Source organism: Rhinolophus ferrumequinum, chromosome 7, assembly GCF_004115265.2.
Source record: "Rhinolophus ferrumequinum isolate MPI-CBG mRhiFer1 chromosome 7, mRhiFer1_v1.p, whole genome shotgun sequence".
NCBI classification, from domain to species: Eukaryota; Metazoa; Chordata; class Mammalia; order Chiroptera; family Rhinolophidae; genus Rhinolophus; species Rhinolophus ferrumequinum.
This window is the reverse complement of record NC_046290.1, coordinates 4,113,404-4,134,880: the sequence shown is the minus strand read 5'-3', so window position 1 is coordinate 4,134,880 and position 21,477 is coordinate 4,113,404. Positions and strand designations below refer to the sequence as shown.

Here is a 21,477-nt window from a genome sequence, read left to right as displayed (position 1 = left end):
AATAGCTTTGATTTATCCTAGTTATAAACATATTTAGGTACACAGTCTTGTTCACAATAAACAAAGTATCAAATATCTGAAAATAACCTTCACAGAAACGCACACGATTTACATGAAGAACATGACAGGGCTCCACCGCAGTAAGAATACTGGACGTTCTGAAACGTGAATGCAGGTTTCAGGGCTAACAATGTGACTGTCTGAACTTCCAGAGGAAACGAGTGTCAAAAGAGTAACAAATGAAGACTAACAGAAAGGACTGGACTTCTAACAGTAACTTTATTCATCTCCTTAACTAGTGTAATTAGTACAACGGCTGATGACAGTTTACTCAGCTAGAAGGAAACGGAGGGCAGTGACAAGACAGGCTGGATCTCTTCCCAGGTCAATCATCCACCCAGTGCATGCTGGGAAACAGGAGCAGAGCATCAGACTTTGGGGCACTGGGCCCACTGGGACAGGACCACAGAGCAGCTGACAGGGGTCAGGCCACAACGTGCTTCTCCAGCTCGCAACATCCCTCTGGCCAGGCGCGCCTTCCGAAATGCGGGGCCCAAATCAGTCAAGACTGGCCCAGGCTTCTTTAGTTTTCCTGAGGAGATCCAAAATATTTATTGCTCTTTATTGCTCTATGGTTTTAAGTGATCATTGGGTCAGAAAAAGGGCCAAAGTTCATTTAATAACAACATTTCCCCGCAAAAACATTTTTAGTGAAAATGACGCACAGTTGCATCACGAAGTCTTCTGTGTAATTGTAACCCCCTAAGGGGCTCTAACAGTCCACGGAGAATACAAAGTCTGCATGAAAACTCGTGAGGGAGGAGCCCTGCGTGGGAGGCGAGCCCAGAAGGGCCTGGGGAGTCGGGCGGGAGCAGTGGGTGAATCCACAGGACACCACTTCAGGCGAGCTCTGGAGGACGCCTGCCCTGAGCACCGTCAGCAGGTCGGAAGTGAATGCGAAGTCTCCCATTTGCACTTCTCTTCGGGTTTCCACCTGTGCAAACGTGGCACCGGCTGAGGCAGCAGGTCCCCGGCCAGGAGAACCATCAGATGCTCACACATGGCCTAGACATTCAACAGTGTTCTACCTGGAGATTGCTTTGAAATACCTGGCAGTGAGTGGTGTGTTTACTACTGCCGGTTGTCTCACGGACCTTTCCAGTGCATCTCAAGAAATTCTGTTTCAAGATATCGTTTTGCAATATTGTGAAGTACTTTAAAAAAATGCCTTAAAAAATTCTAGTTCTACTTAGTAGGAAAAAAAGGAAGAAGTAAAAGCATCTCACACCAGAGAATTCTGGAGACTGATGATGGCAAGTGACTGGAGAGTAAGGGTGGGGTGGGGGGTGGGGTTGCTGCTGAGCTGGGGGGCCCCGTCCCTTTTGTGGGGGACAAAGGAGTTTGCTCCTTACAAATGCCCAGTGCTCTGCCCTGCCAGTGCAGTCACCTGAGGAGCCATTCTGGAGCAGCCGCCAGCTGCCTTTCATCCAGGCCCCGTCTGGGCCACCCGTGTCTCCTTTCTCTACCCCATGTTCTCCGCCTACACAGGACCCAACAGAGACTCATGATTTTCCCTGAGTCACGGCCACACTGTGGGTACCCCAGGCCTCTCCGACCCAGCAGGATGAGAGGGACTTTGGAGATAGATCACACGTCCACGGGGGCAGGGGACATCACCCTTGACCTTGAACCAATTGTTGTAGGGGGTCGTACGAGGGGTAGTAGAAGGTTTTGGTCCATGGAGGCCATCGAAGATGAAGACGGTGCCTACATTCCGGTCTTGTGCACACTTTGCTGTATAGAACCTGAGGTAAGTCCAAAATCAGAGAGATGGAGTGCGGTAATTACCCAGAGTTCCAGAGTCCTGCCTTGCTAGCCGTGTGCCACTACAACCTGCATTGATTAGTTTGTTATTAGATTGCTTGCAAATGTGCTAGGAAAACAATTCCTAGAGTAAACCTTGGAAAAGATAAAAATTACTGAGAAATAATGCATTTCTATAATCCCTAGAGAAGCATCATCTAAAACCTTGAAGTTGAACGTAATTCCATTGACAATCGACCTAAAACAAAAATGGAATTAAAATTTTTCTGGACTTTGGATAATCTTCAAACTTCTCAAGGTACCACCTAAAATAAGAAAAAAAGGACATTAAAAAAAAGGAAATAATTTTGTCACTTAAACATTTAACAGATGCTAACAAAATGGACAATATTTTTTTATTACAAAGGAATACAGAGTTTTTAAAAGTAGTAATACAAACTTTGGCATTTCAGATACACAGTTTGATTTGGGCTATATCATGAAGAATTAAATGTATCTGATTATAAAGCATGATTCACCAGAAGTGACCCATATTATTCATCTTTATACTGGCAAGGAAAATCACTGACGTGTGACCAAGATGTGACCAGCTTGGGGGAAGCTATCTGTCCAGACCCCAGAAGCATGCAGACTGGGGGTGGGGGTGGGGCAGGAGAGCTTCTGGTGGCTCTGACAGTTCTCTCCAGTCCCCAGGAGAGAACTACCGTGGAAAGGGCACCCGACCTGGTGATTCTCAGACAGACTTGGGAAAATACAACACGGGGCCGACCATAATTTGGCCCTGCACTCGAGATAAACAGGTATTTTCCATTTTGATATAAATTATAGCAACAAAGGCACACTTGCTTGTTTTGGGGAACAGGTAGTAGGGAAGGGTGGAAACTAAGTGGATGGAGTAAAACTTTTAAATAATTTGACTAGATGAAGAAACAGGCAGAAAAAAAGGAGTTCCCATAAGCACAAAAGAATGCCAAACAGATTAAAAATCACAACTATAATAGGTATTTGTTAATAGGGCAGAAATACATGACAACAGCACACTGAAAGCGAGTCAGCCAAGTCCTGCTGATTTTAGATTTTGGAGGAGTTTAGCGCTCTGTCACCCACGGACACAGACTCCTAACAGACTGCCCCGTCTATTTTCAGGCGCTGTTCTGTATACCCGCAGGACATGTAAGGAGAAAAGTGCAGAGAAGCTGGCCAGCGGGCTTAGTGCTTTTCCAGAGCAGCTACGGGCTGCAAACAACATTGTCCAGGGCAGACCGTGTGCACGGATGGCAGCAGTGCAAAGCCTGCTGACGTGCAAATACAAAGCTCAGGTACAGGTGGTTTTCACAGGCCTGCGCGGCCAATCGTCTGAACGTGTCTCCCCAGGGTCATGTTAAAAACCTGAGGCCCAAGCGGGTGGTGTAAGTAGGCGGGGCCTTTGGGAAGTGATGAGATCATGAGGGTGGAGCCCCATGGGGGGGACGGGTGCCTGGATAAAAGGGGCCCGGTGGCGAGCTCCTTGTTCCTTCTAATATGTGAGGACACTGCCAGGAGGGACTTCTGCAACCACGAAGAGCCTTCAGTAGAACTCGAGGACGTTTACGAGCGGCACCCTGCTCTCGGGACTCGCAGCCTCTGAACTGTCAGAAATGTTAGCTGTTCAGAAGGCCCCCAGGTCATGGTGTTTTTGTTCTCGCAGCCTGAGTGGCTGAAGGCAGCCCCCTGGCGTGCAGACCACGGACACCAGCAAGTTTCTGAGAGCTTCCCCTAGACACTGCCCACTCGGGAGGACGTGCTGGCCTTGCCCGCCCCGAATCTCCTGCGGACATTCAACGTGACCATGGCATCCAGAGTCCAGCAGCGTCAATTCAAAGAGGCTCAGAACAGGTGCTGCCGTGTGCCTTGGATGCCTGACAGCCGGGTCGTTCCTCAGGTACCTGTGTGGCTTCGTGCTTGTTTAGCCACAGTACGTGCGAATTGGGATTCAGCCATTCAAGTTAACATTAGCATTTCAAAAATCTAACCTAAAAGTCGGTACAGTCAGGTGAGAGCACAAGCTGAAAGTGCTAAAGGTGTTCTAAAACTTACTGGTGGTGCTGCCGTGCTCTGGAGAGCAAAACACAGAAGGTGAAGAGCGCGAAAGCGCCGCCTTGGACGGACCAGCTGGCCAGGCCGTAGCCACACCACTCCACCACTTCTCCGAAGTAGTTGGCCGCACTGACATATTCAAACAAGCCTCCTAGAGGAAAGCACAGAGGGGCCGTGCCCGGATGACCAAGGGGCCGGATGCTGCCCCAAGAAGCCAGCGACGACCTCCCTGGAGCGCAGACCTTCAACTGGGCAAAACCCCACTTCTACAGAATCGTCATCAATGAAACACATGCAACATTACTCGTTTTGCTATTTTAGATCAGTTTCTGGTACTAACTGCATACCTGTATCAATACCTATCCATTTATCTGAATATAAAGTGCTCCAGTTTTCATACACTTTAATATATCGCTTCACTAGTTAAGGGCCACACAGAGAACCCCTGAGCAAGGACAGAGCCCACAGAATAACAATTAATGAACTAGCTTAGGTAAGAGGGACCTGCACAGAGCTCTGGACCAGAAATTGAAAAAAAATATTCATTTTCAAGGACAGATTCATTCATTCATTCACTCACTCATTCATTCACTCATCAAACCTTCACAAAAGGTAGATTCATCAGGTCTACATAATGGGCCAGACTGTGGTCCAAGCACTTGGGATGCACCATGGATAAGACACCCCCCTCTCGCCACCCCCCCGCCCATATCTGGAACAGTAAACCCAAGAGTAAAAGTACCCCAGGAAAACCCAGGGTACGGCAGAGGGTGTGGGGTGCTATGAGGTGCAGAGCAGGGCAACAGGCCTGGAAGGCCAGCGGGGGGGTGGGGAGTGGGGGGGCGGTTCTGATCACAGACAGTGGCTGGGCAGGTGAGGTGGGATACAGGTGTGTGGGAGGGCTGGGCGCCCTCCAGGCAGGAGAAGCAAAGGTCCTGAGGCCAGAGAGCAGAGCTGCATACTCTGCGGGCCAGCCCCAGGGCGGCGGTTTAAGCTATTTGAGATTCGGAGGATTTTGGACCTTTGCTCATTGTGTTGCTGTTCGCCTGGTATGGTTTCCCAGCAGCTGCGAGGAAGGGTTCAAACTGATCACAGCTGTGCGCGTTCCAGCTCCACCGAAACTTTAGTTTCACGTACTGAATTTTTTTATTTTAGAAGCTCTATTGGTTTCTACCTCATATTTGCTTAGTCCTTTTTATGGTCTATCAGTCTTTGACTCATAATTTCAATCCCTTTTACGTTTTTTAAACATTTAAGTATTCACTTTATAATCTGTTTCTATTAACTCTAAGATCTCAGGTCTCTCTTGTTTAGTTGTGCTGTTACTCTTGGTGCCGGATTTCCTCACTGGCTCTGCAACTTTCGAGTGTGGCTCTTATTCCTTGGCACGTGGTCCGTTGGGCTGAGGCCTGAGCTGAAGGCAGGTCCCTTTGGGGATCGGGATGTATGCTGGCCGAGGCGTGTAGGTACCACCCTCCTAAGACTACCTGGTCCTAATTCACGGCTTGTTCATGAGGTTTGTCAGACCATCTAAGTGGTACGAATTTGGGCTACAAAGCAGCGTGAGGACAGCTAGTGGCTACAGATTCTTACAAATGTGCTCTAGATGCTGGCACTCACTCGGATTTTGCCCTCTAATGACTTCCTTTCCTGACATCACATTGATACACTTAAAAAGATTAAAAAAAAAATTCACACATTGTTCATTTTCAGTGGGAGGGTCAGTCAAGGTACCTGTTCTATAATATTGCTGGAAATGAAGTACTGGACAGCCCTGCAAACCATGAATTCTTCCTTACATGCTCTTTCCGAACACAGAGTTAACTAGAGTTTCCTTTTTGCTTAAAAACCATTCAGGTGGCCAGAACTGGTTCATCATTCTAATAAAAAAATAATCACAGTGACTGCTCTCCACAGCAGTGACTCATTGCACACTCCAGCCAATCCGCTACACTTTAGTTATTAGATCTGCCAAACCTGAAAAACAAAGTATCGCACAATGCACTTTTAGAACACAGTCTCCATTTTCAGTACGTACCCCTCGGTATTTTGTACCCGGTCTCCCCTGGCTTCCTGAGATTCCTTAGGATGTAATCTGAGTGGATGTTTATCAGCATGCCTACCAACCACAGGACGAAACCTGAAGGAAAAAATCCACAAGAGTGTTATGTTCATAAACTACAAAATTGACGAGCCTACGCCTGAGCGAGCGTCACCACTGTGACCCTTCATATCACCAGTATTAGTGCAACATGTTAGCCATAATTGATAGAAAACATCATTATGATGTAAATACTGTCCTTTATTTAGACAGATTATTCATAGGCACTGTTCTCAGGTATGCTCAAGACGGCTTGGTTTTTCTTATTAATAAATGAACTGATCCATTCAAAGTACTTTGACCTGACGGCCATAACCTACGTTCTTAGCATGAGTGGTATGATTAGAACTATGAGTTATAACTTCGGCACACGGCTCCTCAGCCCGTAAGACTGCCTCATCGTCACAACAACTTCAGGGTGTGAAGCACGATGCCCCTCCCCCGGGGAGGGGGGAGGACAGGTGACAGCCCAGGGTGTGCTCCATTATGACGAGCTGCATGCAGGCCGCTGGAGGGGTGCTGGTCCCCCCCTTTCTTTGTAGCCTCGGTTGAACATTTCATGCACATCTGTGGCTTCTCCACCTGATTCTAGGCTCTCTCATTACTCTGCATTCCAAGGTCTGTCCGTTGGCCTCAGCTCCCAACAAAAACTCCCACCGCCATTACCCAGCTCTCCCGAGACACCCCATAGCTTCCCAAGTGTTTTCCCTCCCATATGTAAAAGTCTTCAGAGAGTTTTCATCACTTGAAGGAGACTTATTAGTATCCCATCAATTAATTCCAACAAGAAAAGCCAAAACGCCAAAATAGTGTTTTATGAAAGAAATAAGTTGATTTGATAAAAACAGCTCAGACACTTAACAAATGTTTAATGGCGGCTTCCCATTCAACGTCAAAGAAACGTACACTTGGAACAACATTGTTATTAAATACTCTCCGGTTTTCCCAGTGGCATTATGTATCTTTCAGTCAGAACAGGGACACGTAAAGCTGGTGTCTGGTGAGTGTTCTGAGCTTTGTTCCTTCTGATTTTACCACTGGAGGCATCTTTCTAAACAGTTTATACCAAGCTTTACAATGTGTTTTATAAGTCACTTATTGGACCCATAACTGTATAGTTAATTTGCTACCTTTTTTGTATTTTACTATGTCCCCTGTAGGTGATGTGGCCTCCAATTTGGGATTCCAGAAAGAATCATGTTTTCAAAATCCATGCTTACTTTATTTTTCTTCTAAGAGACAAGCTCCCTTCACTGCCTAGATTGGCAAGAAAACGTATTTGTGCTCATCTAAGCTAAACATTTAATTCCATTTTGAGGATCTTAAAATCTTTGTGTAAAATCTTTTAGGTGAATGACTTTTACTTCTCTGGAAAACTTTTTGTTAGGATATTATCATCACTATTTGCTTAGCTCTTCATGGTAACTATTGTAAATATAATTAATTATTCATGTAATTTCATGTTTGCCTCCTTAAAAAATAAATTCTATGACACAAATACAAAGAAAGTAACCTAGTTTGTTTCCTAACTGGCCAGTGTTTTCATTTTTGATTCCTTCTGTTCCATTGCAGAGAAGTCAAGAGGTTCGTGTACAACTTATTGGCATCTTAAATTTTACGCCAGCTTCCAAGGCACGTGACAAAAATACCCCAACAATTCATCACAGAAACACCTCCTATGAGAATCACAGACACTAAAACCTTTCCTTGTTTTTTAGATGAAAAAGTCCCCTTCCTCTGACCCTTCCTCGCCAATTTGTGGGGACCAGTGTGGCCAGCCGGTTTAAACCCCTACTCTGCTACTTAGTTTAGATTCTGGGCCAGCTGCTTAACCCTTGGACCTTCCCTTTCTCCTGCAAAAGGGTCCTTTCTGCCCTTGTCATGACCTTGGGGAAGCATAAGGCACATGCACAGCTCCTGGCTGGCCGCCAAGCCTGTTCTTTCTCCTTCCAATGGATGAGGCAGAAGAGAATCGGGTAAAGAAGCAGGGAAATCAAGGAGCTATTTGGGGGCAGTGTGAAAACTGAATCATTTTGTCTAGTGTTTCGGGGAGGCATGGATGTGTGGAGCTGGGAAAAAAATCCTGAACAACTTTCTCACCCATCCTTCTTTGAGAGATGAGGAAGCAGATCCCACGTAACAATTCTCAGGTGTGATCAGGGCAAAGTCCTGGGAATAAAGTTTTAATTCACAGAAAAAAAATATGACTGAGGAAATGTAAAAGTGCTTTGTTGGCAACCAAGTATTACACAAATGTTAGTTTTCTCTATTATTACACATCGATACAGAGAAAAACCCAAATGAAACGTAAGGTTACTTTATGGAGCCGAGGGCAAAGGGCTGTGGGGCAGCTGGAAAATGTGCAGGACAATTTGATGCCCCTTAGTGCATGGCCATGGGGCAAGTCCCACCTGCAAGTGCTTGAATTTCTAAAGACCGGGAGGATAAACTACATAAATACACAGAAGAATTTTCTTTGTAGACAATGGCCCCAAGATCAAGTATTTTTAATGCTCTTGCAAAAATATTTTTGATGGCTGATGTTTGATTTTCATTTTTGTTCAGAACTTGGTTATAATTAGAACTTGAAAATATAGCTTTATGTTGATAAAAATTTCAAATACTTCACAAATGTAAATGTTTACTCAATTTAGTATGATCATAAACGTCTACTGGCCTTGTGGGAAGATGACCCAATGCAACCTTTTCTCACCTTCCAGAAGAAACCGTAAGAGGTGTGGGACTCTCTTAGACTACATGGCCAGTCACTGCCCAAGTCTCCTGAATCTTAAGTGGCTGCTCATTCTGTGGGGACCGTGGCTATTTGGGGGCGTGTGTTAAGAACCGGTATTTGTACTTTCAGTGTCTAGGCGGGTGAAGGCACTGGGCTCCTGTGTCCTCTCCCGATGCTGGACAGCCTTGGGGCAGCCTGACTCCTGCCAGCCCCCACGCAGCTAGGGCATGTACCCTCAGAAACTGTTCTCTCCAGAAGTGTGGGCTTTTTTGAACTGGAAAGGACTGGAACGTGAAAATTGAAGTGACTAGAACGATGAAGCGTGTCACTAGGACCTCCTCACCTGTTAGGAATCGGGGGTCAGTGACCCAGTCGTCACCATACACTGCATATTGGCTTAAGTATCTGCTTTGCAAGTAGCCATTGTAGGTACAGAATGCGAATGCCAATACACACGCGTACAGTGGCGTCGGCTTTCCTCCTCGGATCAGAAATGGGAAAATCAAAGACCTTAGGAAAGAAGAAGCAGAAACAAATTAAAAACAACAACAATAAAGAATATCATTCCTGGGGGCGGCCGGATGGCTCAGTTGGTTAGAGGGCGAGCTCTCAACAACAAGGTTGCCGGTTCAATTGCCACATGGGATGGTGGGCTGTGCCCCGGGCAACTAAGATTGAAGGACAACGACCTGGAGCTGATGAGCCCTGGAGAAACACACTGTTCCCCAATATTCCCCAATAAAATTAAAAAAAAAAAAAAAGAATATCATTCCTACAATCCTATTTTAAGTGTCTTGGGGTTTTAATCTTGCTTTTGTGTACATAAGTCATTCTCAGTAACACACACACTTATTTACTATATCCCTTAAAAGCAGAATTTCTAGACAAAGAATTAACCATGTTTCAACAATGTACCCCATAGTGCAAAAACCCAGGATTCTCATTACACAGAATGTAAAACAGACACACTGAGTTAGAGAAAACGGAAGCTTCGCGAGGCTCGCAGAATCTCCATTGCGCTAAAACGCATACTCGTTCTAGTCTGACCAGTACAATTTGGGAGACACCATTTTATCCATTAACAAGTTCCCCAGCTACCTGCACAGCAGACACTTTGCACACACTCCCCCGAGTGTGGGATTAAGACTCAGAACAGTCAGGTCACGTGCTCGAGGCCACAGGGCTAGTGAGTGGCTGAGTGTCAGTGTAAATCGGGGGAACTGGAAGACCATGTTCTTCTGTTATATCACGTTGGCTTAGGTCCACGCTACTGAAGCTTTACAGAAAGAAAATGTAACAATGAGAAACTAGAAACGTATGAAGAAGATGCAAAATTTTATTTCGTATTGGAGTTTTCTCTTTCAAGTCAGTGCAGACACAGTAATTTACAGAGGCGACATCAATACCTAACCTACAGACTTTAAGGAGAGAATAAGAAACTAGTATCAACAACTTTATGCCAATAAATTTGACAAGCTGGATGAATAGACAAAATCTTTAAAAGACACAGGTGAACAAAACTGACCCAAAAACAAATCGACAGTTTGAACAGTTGCCAATGAAAGAAATTATGCAATTCTAGAAAAAGCAAAGCTAGAGTCAGGGGAGGGTATTAACTGCAAAGAGGCACAGGGATGTTTAAGGGGATACGACTGTTCTGTATCTTGATTGTGACGACGACCCATATGCAATCATCAAAACTGATCAAACCATAGACTTCAAATGAGTGAATTTTATTTTATGTAAATGATACCTTAAAACAAGGGAGAAACGTAAAAGCTTATTATTTGTTTCCATTCTGCCCCTCCACTCCAGGGAGAAAACATAATGAATTACTAGCAGGAAGAGCGACAGCATGACAGCAGTCACAGAACCTTGGCTGTGCGTCAAGGCATTCTCTCCCCACAGCTGCACTCGGCTCCTTGGGAGAACACTCACGTGAGTCAGAAGCAATCTTCAGGGTTCTCATCCTGATTAGGCCAGTTCCCCCACAGAGGACCTCATACAGGTCTAGGGTGAAGCACCAGTGGGGTATCAGGCATCCACTTAACCACGACGCATGCCATCAGTGAGGCACTTACTCGCCTGGAAGTTGTAGTGTTGGCAAGCCACTGCAAAACAACAGGGGATCTCAGCCACTTCTCTCTGCATCTCACAAACATGGTGCACGGCCGGGCAGATGGTTGGTACAGTGCGATCTGTGGCATCTGGGATGCAGGCTCACTGCAGAAGCTTGCGCCGAATGGCAGGATTCGGTCTCGGTTAGGGGAAGCGTGTGTGGCCTGGACCAAGGTGGGCTGCCTTAAAAACAGGCTGAGATTGTGACTTGTGAAGAGGTGCTGTCATCAAGGTGTTTCTCCCCATCCCTGCTTCTCAGTCAGGGCCCAGGGATCGAGTTACGCCCAGAGGACACAGTCATCCGCAGAGACAATGGGGTGTCACTCCATTCCTGAGTGTAGACTCCAGCGGCACCAAGAGTAGGCACGCTCATTTCTGAAGTCAGCCTCGGGGATTCTCCAGCCATGGGGAAGTAGGAAAGGGAGCACAGGATGAGAACGTTTAGAGAAAACTTCCCTGGCGGTGAAGGTCACGAGAAATTTTCCAGGAGGCAAATTGCAGGATAGAGCTGGGGAAGTGTTAGAATTCCGAGTTTGAAGAAATACAGAAAAGAAGAACAGGAAATAAGAATTGTGGGAGAGGCAAGAGCTGGACTTGGTTTAGAAAGAGGCCTGATAAACTGTCGAGTACGCAGTTCATAAGCTATTCGGACTGCTGACCTGAACAACATCACGCTCAATTCAACAAAGGATCACAGGAATGCCTGGTCAAAAAGGGGAGGGTTAAATCTAGGGAGCTCGACATACACGGAGCAGGTACTAAACGAAACCAGTTTCAGGAAGTCTTCTGGGCTCGATGGCACACGTGTCTGAATTAGAGATGAATGAAATGGTAAAGAAGCAACTCTGAGGAAACATTCTGCAAACGTGGCAGGTATTCCTTGCAGGAGATGAGAATCAAGTACTATGGCAAAATTTTGACAGACGTCTCCCAATTTAGTTTCACGTTCAGGGCTGAATTCTGAACGACCAGCAAACACTGGCTGGCACCTTGCAAAGGTGAAACCCAAACCTCTCATGTTTCCCTCACACCCCTTTCCTCCTCTGTCGCTGATGTTCCGTGCCTGTTCTAGTAACAGGAGTCTGGTCAGGTGTCAGCAAATCCAGCCCACCACCTGTTTTTGTAGAGCCTGGGCGCTAACAATGGTTTTTACATTTTTAAATCGTGGGTTGTAGACGGGAAAACATCCAGCCTAAGAAAAAACTTATGAGAGTTTATTTGAGCCGAACGGATGACAATTACCTGGAAGCAAAGTCTCAATGGATTGAGAAAATGCTTGGTAAAATGGCGGTTTGCAGCTTATTTTAGACGTAGAATCAAAGGAGGAGGGTTACATGAATTCCACTGGTGGTAGATTAAGGGGGTGGGAGAAAGCAAAGTGGGGAAGTCTCTGGGACTGGGTAAAAGTAAATCGGAGAGACAGGTACTTCTTTCACAGAGGTGGGTACAGGATAGTTAGTCGTTCACTTTTTATAGCACATAGAGGTGGTAATCAGGGAACAAGAATAACAATGAGGGATTTTGTAGTTTCCTGCTCTGGTCTGGAAAAAAGGGGTTATTGACATTCCTACGGTATGTCATCTTATATGCAAAAAGATAACAGACAGGTTCACTTAAGGTAAAGACTGACCCTTGTCAAGGAAGCTACAGGCTAAGGATATGACTTCCCGCCATGGCCCACCTTAATTAGGAACTTTTATGTTCACGCTGTCCCTTGTGGTTTTCTTCAGGCGCCTGAGCTTGTTAGGTTTCACATGAGGCCCCTTGTCCCTCCACAAGGTAAAAAAAAAAAAAATCAAGACTATTTCACGACACATGAAAATCATATGAAATTCAAGTTTCAGTGTCCATAAATGGAGTCGTATTGGAACACGGCCTGGTCATCCGTTTACATATTGTCTGGGGGGCACTGCAGCGACCCCTGCAGACTTACGTGGCTGTCACAGGGCCTGTCCGTGGCAATCTAAGCCCTCTGCATGGCTGCCCGGTGCGGCAAACCGCCGTGCTGCAGTGTTCTGCGTGCCATGCATGTCTTTGCATAACACATTCCAAATTATTTTCGTATCAGCGATACTGGTTGTGTCAAGACAAGAGCCCTGAACTTGTCATGCTTTGAAGGCACAGTGGAGTTCGGGGAATTTCGTTATTGTATTAGAGGGTGAAGTAATGACGCAAAAGCTGTGCCAAGGTCAGCATTACCACCTACCCGCTCATCACAATACCCCCAACTCACAGGACAGCCAAGGCCAGAAAAGTGAAGGCAATTGAAAACAGAATCTTATCAGGGAATTTCTTTCCAAAAGAAATGCAAATGAGGCCACAGCCGCAGGCAGTTACCAAGTGGCTTATTTATTAGGCAAGCAAGGAAAGGAAAGCCACAGGCCTTGGGAAGGCAGTGCATTAGCAGCAGCAGCAGCTAAAGGAACATGTCCAGGGGACAGAAACCTGTTGAACACAATGAGCCTTTCCTGTGAGCGCAGCTGCTGAAGAACCGGACACCAGAGGCAACGCGCGGTCAGCTAACGAGGCAGAAGATGGAGTCAGCAGCCTTCCCCGCTCTTGCTGCGCGCAAAAGGCGTCACTGACACTGCTTAGCTGTTTATATGAAGAGTCAGTGCCAAGGCAGACGAGACTGAGGAATGAGGGTCTCTGCATCGTCTTCGTGGAACTAGAAATAGGAGGATTCCCAAAGAAGTTGCGCAAAGTCGAGTTCAGTACAACCCGCAGTGGAATCCGCTAAGATGTTATAATGGATGGTGGTAAAATGTGTGGGACACAAAAATGGACCCATCACAAACTGCCGAAACTTGTGGAGATGTAAGGGGTTTGGAGCTACTCCCAGTACCATCAGGCACTTTGCAAAACAATTTCCTGCCTGTGCCTGAACCGATCCTGGCAACAGTGAACTTGACATCCCCTCTACAGACGTAACCCTATTTTGAACTCAGAGCTGAGACTAAAATTTTTCTTAACGAGAAAAATTGCCCTCAACCACTATTATTGAGTTTTGTAAGGCTTTGGGAATTAGCTTTTGCTGCAGACTTGATGTTTCTTAGCGAATTCAAGCCAAAACTAAAAGGGAAAATACCACTTCATGTCAAACTCATACTGTGCAAAAGTCATTTCAACAACTGACATTGTTTGAATCTCCAGTGACGTGAAACGGCTTTCTATGCTGTTAGAGTGGGTGAGCTCCATCCTCTCAGAAATTTGCAGTGGAGATAATTTCTAAGCTCAAACTTAGAAATTCAGTTTTTTTTAACCTTGATTTCCACATTTCAAAAACCATTTCACAATTATTGTGGAGTTGCCACCTAATCTTCAATTGGAAGATAGTAATTTACAAAGTAATGACACTCTAACAGGCAAATATCGAGAAGAATCTAACAGAATTCCATAGATGCCTTTCAAGCAATGGATATGCTAAATTGAAATCCTAAACTGGGGACTGGTAGCAATATCTGGCAGTGCTTACCCGTGTGAAGACATTCTCCAAGATAAAATCTCACTGCAGAGCAGCGCGAAGAGGTGAACACTTAACAGTGGCTTTTGGTCAAAGGAATACGAACTGTGAAGCCCAAGTAGGTGAAATGTTACCCCCCACCAAAGGGAGAAGTCCATCCTTCTCACTACACCTGTGCCACAAAAACTGCACTTAAGTATTACATGAAGTTTGTCAATAAAAATTTTGTGCAAATTTGTTTTCTCTTTTGTGGTAAATAGCTACGCAGTATCCCCTATTTTGTCTGTTGGCGCCCAAAGCTTACAGTGGAAACTATCTGGACCTTTCCAAAAAGAGTTTGCCAATCCCTGGTCTAGATTAACACAGTACTATTCTGGAAACATCGCTTTGCTTTCTGTAGAAAGTACTCCTGCTCGAGCCACCAGATGTGGGTTGCAGGCAGCCGCTGTGCTGCGGGGACTCTGTGCTCCTGGTGGGATGGACGCTGCATCCGTGTCCCCAGCTACGGCATGGAAGGAGCCATAGTCACTTCTGCTCCAGTGTATGCCCTGGAGGAACCTGGAAAAGGCATTCACGAAGGACCTCAGGAGAGGACTGACTTCTCTTGGGTCTCGTGGGAATGTCAGAAGTGGTCGTGACCTTCCATTGCCTCAGAAAGGATGACACAGACCTCTTCTGTTGCTCTCTGATCTCTGCCCTGGAAGTGGACAGCAGTGAGTGACCCTGAGGTCCATAGGCCTGGCCACAGACCCAAAAAGGTCAGGGGAGCAGGCCGGCTTGAGCAATGCTGAGCTCCAGGAGGAGGAGGTCTCCTCTCCTACCCTGCCCTGCCCCAAGGTGGGCCAAGCACCCCGGCTCTGAGGACACAGGAGCCCAGATCCTCAGTAGCCAGACGTCCAGATTTAGCGCACCTTCCGGAGGGGAGTGCCCTACTCCCGGCTAGGCATCTTTGGGTGCTTTCTCCTCTAGGGTTATTCCTGTTAGCTTTATTTACTTTCCTTGGAAATCCATGCAGCTGTTGTCAGAAAGGTTTCCCTTTGACTTGGGCCAATTAGGAACCAGAACGGGGAGGAGAGACTGGCTTCTGGGCATGGCTGTTATTTGAGCTTTCATTTAGACCAGAGGAACAGAAGCAGATCAAGGATTGCAGTGGAAGCCAGGTAGCTTCTCATGGTGAAGGCTCACCTGGGGACACAGGGCCAGGCTCAGACGTAAGGAATGTGGCATGTCTGCTGGACAGATATCCACGGCACCTGTCATGACCCAGGGCCCCGGGCCCAGGCTGTCCCGGTTACAGCAGGTCCGAGTATTCAAAAGCCTTTTCTCACAGGTGGTCTCAAACCCAAACTCACAATCACCTTTCCATCTAGGAACTGTGGGAAATGAGCATTACCCATCTTTGAGAAAGCGAATTAAGTCAGAAGTTGAAAACCCCTTAAAATGAAAATCACTTGGAGAGTAACTATGAGGCACTTGGACTTAGAAATACTTTATTTAGGCAATGTGTTATAAATCCACTTTCTGTGGCCAGTGAGCTGAAGGATACAAATGAGTCAGGTCCCAGGATGCTCCAAAGCCATTCCGTTTTCTGGCTCATCAGAGTGGGGGTGGGACTGAAAACCCACCATTTTCCCACTTTATTTTCTTTCTGTTCCACATAAAGAAACAGATTTGCTTTTCACCAAGTGGTTTCACTTGTGGAAACTTGCACATCTTCATGTCTGCACGGCAAGAGTAAACGTGGGACAGGTTTGACGACGGGGTGAGCCGAGGGCGTTCAGAAGCTGGAGACTCCGTGGACCTTCCCTGGCCAAGGGCAGTCTGCTGCCTGTTTGCTTTGGCTGCATTCACGAGCTGAGGCATGACATGGAAGTGCTTCTCATAGCTCCTTATCACGTTTCCAGTAATTGCTAATCCTGAACAACACGGATGGTTGTGACACTTCAACAATCCTATGGAACAGATTATCCTATGGAACAGATTAGGACCTGGAGGCTCAGAGGAACACGGTAGCTTGGGTGATGGAGACGGACACTTGGAAACGACGGGCTCGAAGGCAAGGTCACCTTCCCAGGTGTACCACCCACCACATCTTGAGGACTGGGCGAGAAGTAGGACCGGGGCCAGGCTGGCACCGCCTATCACTCCATGGCATATTAAACACTCGCCAGAAGTCCTCTTTATTACATGTAGAAACTAAGCAGAAAAATATTATATCAAGTGACAAAAGTGGGATACAAGATTTTGCATGTGTTTATGTGTGTATATCCTTACTGCTTAAGAATAAAATGATCAAAAAGTTATTAAGAACAGTGAAAGACATGGGAATGATAAACCAAAAGATCGGCACTGTTATCTCTAAGTGATGGAATTACATGTGGTTTTTATTTTCTTCCCCGAATTTCTGTGCCTTTTCTAAGTTTTCTACAACGAGCCTGTACCTCAACTGCAGGTTTGTTCGCATGCACTGTTGACAAGTATTTTAAGTCCTGGTACCTATGACATTCAAAATAGACCAGGTGAACAAGAGGGAGAAATGGGATTTCTGGGGCTGAAGGCCTGACGTTGCTTATTGGAAGGGCTCAGAGAGAATCAGGCAAAATTAATAAACAAGCAAACACACAGTATCTATGGGGAATTTTCTGAATTTTAAGGAAGTAAAGTATTGTATAAGCATCCAGGAAGAAAAATGAGTCACCAGAAAAAATAAAAGTCACCAACCTGGCCCACATGTCCATTCGCAGAGCAGTGGTACCAGGGCTCTGAGCTGCCACCCCACTCTCGTAGCAGCAGATTTCTGCCTGCTTGAAGCCATCTCGCTGGTGGACAACCACCGTGCCCACCTACCACAGGTGATCTGCTCAAAGGGGAAGACTCAGGGAAGGCATGACCTTCAGAGGTCAAAATGCAGCCAATCACTTGTAATAACTATTCTTGAAACATTTAAAGTCAGATTTCATGTTCCACATCTGTTTAAATCCCACAGTAGACTACAAGAATTATCTCTTGACACGTTTTCCTAACAAATTGGAATAGGTATTAACACCCCAGACTCCTTGCAGTGACAAATAAGGCATTCACTGAGCACAGGATTTCACTCTCAAAAGCAACCAGACATCATCTCCCAGGACAACCTACAATGTCACACCCCATTTGGGGACAATAAAGTATCTAATTTGATGATTTGGGACTAATTTTGCTAATAGCAGATTTAATCATTTTTAAATGATTATAACCAAGAGTGGTTGTAAATTTAATAACTGACTTTACGACTTTTTTCTCAACAATTTGAGATCACTGAAATCTACAGCACTTCCTAGATCTGGGGCAGTTCCTTTTACTTGTCGTTCCTTCCATACAAGACTCTTTTGCAGTGATACCCAAACTGTGCAGACCCCAGTAAAGCCACGTACTTAAATATGCACCTTGTGCTTTAAGGCAACGTTAGGGTCTCAATGAATATTTCACTGTCAATCTATACTTTTGTATAAAAGTTTTTCTTTCTCTGAAAAAGATTATCTGAATCCACAAAGCAAGGGCCAAGGATTCTGTGTGCCCTTCACCCCCTCCAGGTCTCTGCTGTTTTTCAGGGTTACACCTGCCACCTTTCAGAGTGAGGCTGGGTCAGGATCTGAGGGGCCATTAATAGAACTGCGCATGGGAAACAATGCACGTGAAGCCGTGAGGTTCTCCGGCATCATAATCGGGGGGAATGGCGGAATCAAGATCCTGCCGGGTCACGCACGGGGCTGAGCACAGACCTTTGGCGGCTGTCAGGAAGAGGAGACCTCTTAGGTTTTCAGAAGTCTGTAATCTGGGGGCCATTCAATCCCCGCCCTCTGTGGCCCCCAACTAAGTCATGGTAAAGACGGTGACACTGCGTGCTCCAGTGGGACTTAGTTGTTTGTCACGGATTAAAAACAGTCCCACAAATGTCCTTCGCCATCCACCAGGAACTGCTCAGAGCCCTGGCATGTCTCTCCCACGGCGGTCCCCTCTCGCCCTTCATCAGGCCTCCCTGCCCTCCCTGGTCTTCTGCCAAAAAGCTCCTGCAGACTCCCCACAATCTGGCTCACTCTCCTTGACTCCTTAGAGCATACCTTGTCTCTGCAGCCCCAGTAGTGAGTACAGTGCAGGTACATGAATCAACCCTTAGTAAATGTCTGCACGATGAGTACATACACACGTCATTTTCCCCTCTACTATAAGCAAATACCCCTTCCCCTGACCCGGGAAGCCCCTCCATCTGGCTTCCTCTCCTGTCCCTCAAGAGGCTACACTCACCCAGAGCAGGGCCCGGCCTCCCTCCTCAGAGCTCAGCACAGGGCCTGCGGACACCCGCCAAACTCTGGGAGCTGCCACCCACGCGGCCTGCTCAGCATCCCTGGAGTGCGTCCCCTGGCACGGGCTTCTCCCACGGCCAGCCCCGTTCGGGCTCCTGTCACCTGCAGTGCCCTGACACATGAGGGACTCTATAAATGTCTCCCAGCTCAGCTGCATGGCTTCTACCAAGTGCTAATGCTGCTGGCACTTCTGTTCTCTTCCAAGGACTCGCTCACTTAGGTCAGATGACCGTTTAATAAATTAGTTGCTTGGGTAGAATGGAAAACGTGTATCTTTTCTATTTGGACAACGTCAATGTCCCCAAACCACACAGGCTATGTGTATGGTAACATGTGCAACTTAAAAAACAAACAAAATAGCCCCGCAGTTTAAAAAAACTACACCTGACCCAGTAAAGCCTCTGGAGCAGTTTCTAAAGCCACTGGTCTAGGCACTGGGGGCTGTCATCCCAGCAATCCCTACTCCGAGGGCCTTGCGTAAAACACCCGAAAGCTGGGTGTACGCGCCTCGTCTGTATATGATGATCTATTCAAGTTCTATCACTCTAGGCGGGACTTCGCCCTTTGGGAGGCTGTATTCATTCTCTGATTACAGTGAGCCTAGAAACAAACATGATGCCTTCAGTTCAAAAGCTTCTGCTCCAGGCTTTCAAACAACACGCTGTAAAGTACTCCCTTCCTTTCCAATGCCACATCTTCAAAATTCTTTATCACCACTCGAGGCTGCAGCAGCGTGCATGAATGACACACAGAGTATGTATATGGACTTACAAAATGGTATTATTTAACGTGTACTGAGCATTCAGACTTGCCAATACCTTGCAAGCATTTCCGGGAGTGGTCTTTGTTTAATGCCAATCCCACGGGCTGGCACCATCACTGTGCCTGTTTCATAGCTGTGCCTGCAGAGCAGCTTGGTAACTTATCTCAGGTCCCCAGTGATGGGGCTGAGATAACACCTGGCAATCCGACTCCAGAGCTTGCTTTTAGCCACAGAGACACAGACAGAAACAGGTTCTGGTATGTGTATGGAGAAAGGTATGTAGAAACGAGGGTTCTACTGATACTCAAATTGCAGTCATGCTCAAATCCATTGAAAAAGAATGGGACAACCACTTTGCTTAATGGAACACTCTCGGAGCGTCGGGAGCAAGGGGCTCAGAAGCTTTGTTGAACACTGAGTCTGCCTGTTTGAAGTCCCTGCATAGAAGCAGATGAGGACGCATGGCACCCAGGACTTCCCCGTCCTGATAACCGCCCTGAGGAGAGGCTTAGAGACAGGCAGGCAGACACACACAAACCCACTCATGCTTACTTCTTTCTACCTCTCTAGGCAGTGGGTGTTGTCAGGTGGGCCTCAAAATCAGAGAGGTCCAGCAACCTGCCCACACTCACAGGATAGATGAACCCAGCTCTCCAGGTTGCAGAGACCATCCTTTGGAACTGTGCAGCCTTATAAATTTTTAATTTCCAGCTTTTGTTCAGCCATTTGGCTTAGCTGTGCAGAAGCCGAAGCCTTATGAGCTGGAGACAGCCCCAACTTACAGGAAGACCTTGACCATATCAGATACAGCCTTTTAAACTTCTTCACAAAACCCAAAAAGCTTGGAAGTCATCTTTAAGACTTCAGATGTGTTCCAAGTCATTGCTTGGAAAGCCAGTCCTGGGCTCCCTGCCTCATGTGGAGGCGAAAGCCCCAGAAGGGACCAATTCGTACCGGTGAGGATTGTAAAGGGGGAATCGCCAAGTTCTTTCAGGAAGGCAGCTTTCCAGGCGATCGCCCGGCCAGGAGAAAACAGCCCCACCCATAATAAAGACACCCAACTGGAAATGGTACAAAGGAAGCCAGATATGATCGCGTAGGTGGTTTACCTTTGGCCAGAGACACTCTGGTGTTGAACAAAGCCCAGGATTATTATACGGCGAACACTTTCTAGGTCCAAGTTTTACAAACAAAACAGAACAGAACAAAACAGAACAAAAACCCCCCAAACCTTTTCTATTACCCCCTCGTAAGTCCTCTAAAGTCTTCCTCACTTTTCCAGACTGATTTTTGTTTATAAGTTAACTCCGTGCGCCAGGGGACAGAGGGAAGCGCCCAGGGTGTAGTGAGAGGCCGCCGGGGACTGGGGGGTGGGGGTCCCGCAGGGAGCGGGTCCCTGGGGGTGGGAGCAGAGTGACAGCACCAGGCACAGTAGGGGGAGCGGCGGCGCTGGGGAGGAGGACGGGGCAAGAAAGAAGGGGCTCCGAGGGAGGGCAGCGAGCGGGGGCGACGCAGGCAGAGGGAGCCGGGCCGGGGGCCCCGGCCGTTACCGTTGCGTGTAGTGGACGATAAACATGGCTAGGAGGATGCGGTTGGGCCAGCGGCGGAGGCGCTCGGCGGCCGTGGCGACGCACACGAGGAGCGGCACAGCCAGCGAGGGCAGCTCCTGCACGGCCCAGGCGGTGGGCGCCGTCAGGCTCCAGGCAGCGCGCTGCGACGCGTAGCGCCCGTAGGGCGAGCCCAACAGCGTGAGCAGCGCGAAGAACAGGAAGCTCAGGGCGCACTCCAGGTAGGCCAACGCGTCCAGCAGCAGCCGCTCGGCCAGCTCCATCGCGGAGGACGGCAGGCGCGCTCCATGGCCCGGCGGCCGCGGCGGGCCACATATAGGGTGGCGGCGAGGGGGCGGGAAGCACGGTTACCTGAGGCAGGCGCCGACGGCCGCCGCCCGCGCTGCGAGCCGCACACCTGCAGGGTGCGGAGGCGGCGGGTGCGCCGTTTCCATGGGTGGGACCAGTCGCCGGCGCGCGCGCCGGTCGCTCGGGGCGGGGCCGGAGG

At 47.4% G+C, this 21,477-nt stretch overlaps 1 protein-coding gene across 1 annotated transcript; it reads right to left on the bottom strand.

Moving 5' to 3' along the window:
- Positions 1-257: 257 nt before the first annotated feature.
- Positions 258-21,335, bottom strand: SRD5A1 (steroid 5 alpha-reductase 1). Its single transcript, XM_033110333.1, has 5 exons — positions 20,973-21,335; positions 9,079-9,245; positions 5,939-6,040; positions 3,901-4,051; positions 258-2,129 (listed from the first exon to the last, which is right to left on the bottom strand). Exons 1-5 carry the CDS (start codon positions 21,251-21,253, stop codon positions 2,063-2,065), a joined length of 768 nt encoding a protein of 255 aa, XP_032966224.1. The 5' UTR covers positions 21,254-21,335; the 3' UTR covers positions 258-2,062.
- Positions 21,336-21,477: the final 142 nt, after the last annotated feature.